At 58.9% G+C, this 2,498-nt stretch overlaps 1 protein-coding gene across 1 annotated transcript; it reads left to right on the top strand.

Moving 5' to 3' along the window:
• Positions 1 to 272: 272 nt before the first annotated feature.
• Positions 273 to 2,026, top strand: LOC122155479 (membrane-spanning 4-domains subfamily A member 12-like). Its single transcript, XM_042809362.1, has 6 exons — positions 273 to 395; positions 525 to 581; positions 892 to 1,023; positions 1,336 to 1,449; positions 1,533 to 1,616; positions 1,696 to 2,026. Exons 1-6 carry the CDS (start codon positions 288 to 290, stop codon positions 1,714 to 1,716), a joined length of 516 nt encoding a protein of 171 aa, XP_042665296.1. The 5' UTR covers positions 273 to 287; the 3' UTR covers positions 1,717 to 2,026.
• The last annotated feature ends 472 nt before the right edge of the window (positions 2,027 to 2,498 follow it).

Below are 2,498 nucleotides of genomic sequence, written 5' to 3'. Positions count from 1 at the left end.
CCACTGGAGCTGGGGAACAGAGGGGTTAATCCTAGGCATGGGGGGGCTGGGGGCACTGAAGGATTAACCCTTGGCTTGGAGGTGGAGGGATGAGGAGCATAGAGGCTGTGTGCCTCCCCCAGCGTAGCACACAGCAGGGATGCATCCCCCATGCATGCACATGCCATCGATGTGGGAACCCCTTCCTAAACTGCAGGGTTGGAACCCTGGGGGTTTGGCTCCTAAAGCTCAGGGGCTGCCCCAGGGGGCCCATCCCTGACTCGCCGTCCCCTCAGACTATCCAGATCATGACTGGCTTCATGCACATTGGCTTCGGTATCGTCCTGACCACACTCACCAATGTCTACTCCTCCATCTTCATCACCGGCGAGATCCCCTTCCTGGGCGGTGTGTCTGTGCGTAGCATGGGAGCTGGGGGCTGCCTGCCGGCCCCCCCACTTCCTCTGGAGATGGGGAAGCTGGGGGGGTGCTCTATGGGTCTGGGGACACGGGACTGAGTGCCCCCCTCCCCTCTCCCGCTGCAGTTCATCATCTCAGGCTGCCTGTCCATTGGGGCAGAGAAGAGTCCCACGGAGTGTGCGGTGAGTGTCTGTCTGCCCCCCGCCCCCTTCCTGGCCCCCAGATCTGAAGTGGGATGTGGGGAGCAGCACGTGCACAGGTGGAACCCGCTGGGGCAAAGCTGTGTCCCCGTTTGAAGCTTGTACTGAGGTTATTTCTGTCAATGAGCAATGGGAAAAGGGGAATTAGCAAAGCTGTTAATTCCGCTGCGTCAGCAGCAGCGCAGAGGGAGTGCTGGGATCCCACATCAGGGGTGGTGCTGGGGATGGCCCTGAGATGTTACCCACAGCTGTGGGGTAAAAAAGGCCAGGAAAAGCCTCTCCATGCCTGCAGGTGAAGGGCAGCCAAGCCATGAACATCATCAGCGCCATCTTTGCGCTCCTGGGCATCGTCGCCTTCATCATTGACCTCAACTTCAACGGGCTGTACCGCTCCAGCGATGACTACTACAGCTACCTTGTCCTGGTAGGTGGGGGAGCCCTGTGGGATCCTCTGCACTCTGGAGCACTTCTCTAGACCCAGTGGGATCTTGGCTCTATCGGGGCTCCCACCATCCCTTGGGCACAGTGCCACTGCCTGACCTACACTGGGCTGGTGCTGTGGGAGATGACTCATGCCCTGCATGTGCCTGGTTCTGCCTGAGCTTTGGGAAAGCAGAGAGGCACAAAAAAAAGACACAGAGCAAGACCCAGGGCTGGTGGGAGATGGGAAAAGGTCTCAGTGCACGGGGGATGTCAAGAACTGGGCACTGCTGATGGAACCTTCCCCACTTTGGAGCTCGCAGGGAATGGCATCTCCATCGTGCTGCTCATCTTCACCATCCTGGAGTTCTGCATTGCTGTTGCCACTGCCAACTTCTGGTGCCGAGCAACACGACTCAGCCCCAATGAGGTAACAGGGGAGCAGCAGGCAGAGCACAGGGTCCTCGTTCCCCTGGCTGGGGATAAGCATGGGATGCTATTTTCCCCCTCCAGGCCATGCTGATCGTGCCCAGCACCACCAGAGTGGACCTGGCTGTGGTGCAAGCAGAGCTGCCACAGCCGCCCAGCTACTCGGAGGTGAGGGGGCTCCAGGAGGGCCGCTCTGAGCCCCCAGCTCTTTGTGCAACAGCCATCTCTGAGCGCTTCTCTTTCACAGCTGGCAGCTCCTGAAGTATAGCTGGGCAGCAAGGATGTCACAGAAGCCACCTGCAGCTCCAGGGCATCGGCCCCTTCTCCTGCTGCACTGCAGGCTGGGCCATGCTTTGTAGCCCCTGAACTCAGCCCCTGTCGTCGTCCCCCAGCCCGCCCCTCCTGACCCCCATACCCTGCCCAGCTCTCACCTCCTGGCTCTCTGGGAAGGGATGGAGGTGGTCCTGCCCCATTACCCCAGCCAGGTGCTGGGCACCACACAGCGGTTCCATTGTCAGCTCAGCCCCCGCTGGCTTCACTTTCTCTTGAAAATAGAATAATAAAATGCTGTGGCCAGACCCGGCTCTGCTCCTTTGCTGGGGGGGTTGCCAGAGGAGGTTACAGCTCCGTATAGATTTCAATACTCTGTCCCCTGTTGTGGGGGCTTGCACTTAGAAGGGGCTGTGGGGATGAGCCCCAGCACAGGAGGATTCATTGGAGAGAATTTTGCACCTTCCTCCAGGAGGAGTTTTGGGTCAAGTTCCGTGTTTTCCTGCTCATTTCACCACCCCCCTCCCAGTGCTTATACCATTCAGCCAAAACCTCATGGATTATTCACTCGCTCTGTTATTTCTGGGCCTGGTGCTGAAAAAATAATGAGCAGGTTTGGGAGGAGAAGCCCCAGAGGTGGGGGGAGCGCAGGGGGAAAGGATCATACTGCTCGTGTTGTGCTCACAGCACAGTCAGTTCTAGCTCCCAAGGGTCTCCCTGTGCCCATCCAGCTCCGTGCTGGTGTTTTGGCCACCCTGTGGCCAGTGCTCTTGCGGGGTC

Source organism: Centrocercus urophasianus, unplaced genomic scaffold (assembly GCF_019232065.1).
Source record: "Centrocercus urophasianus isolate 14NV4802_14NV808 unplaced genomic scaffold, USGS_Curo_1.0 seq_1164, whole genome shotgun sequence".
Taxonomy (NCBI): Eukaryota; Metazoa; Chordata; class Aves; order Galliformes; family Phasianidae; genus Centrocercus; species Centrocercus urophasianus.
The sequence above is the reverse complement of the archived record's forward strand: the minus strand, read 5'-3'. Positions and strand labels throughout refer to the sequence as shown.

Excerpts from the sequence above, each read along its gene's own strand:
- LOC122155479 (XM_042809362.1), top strand. The coding sequence starts at position 288 with ATGACTGGCTTCATGCACATTGGCTTCGGTATCGTCCTGACCACACTC. Across the intron at positions 1,450-1,532 it reads CACGACTCAGCCCCAATGAG|GCCATGCTGATCGTGCCCAG; the intron begins GTAACAGGGGAG and ends TTCCCCCTCCAG. Across the intron at positions 1,617-1,695 it reads AGCCGCCCAGCTACTCGGAG|CTGGCAGCTCCTGAAGTATA; the intron begins GTGAGGGGGCTC and ends TCTCTTTCACAG.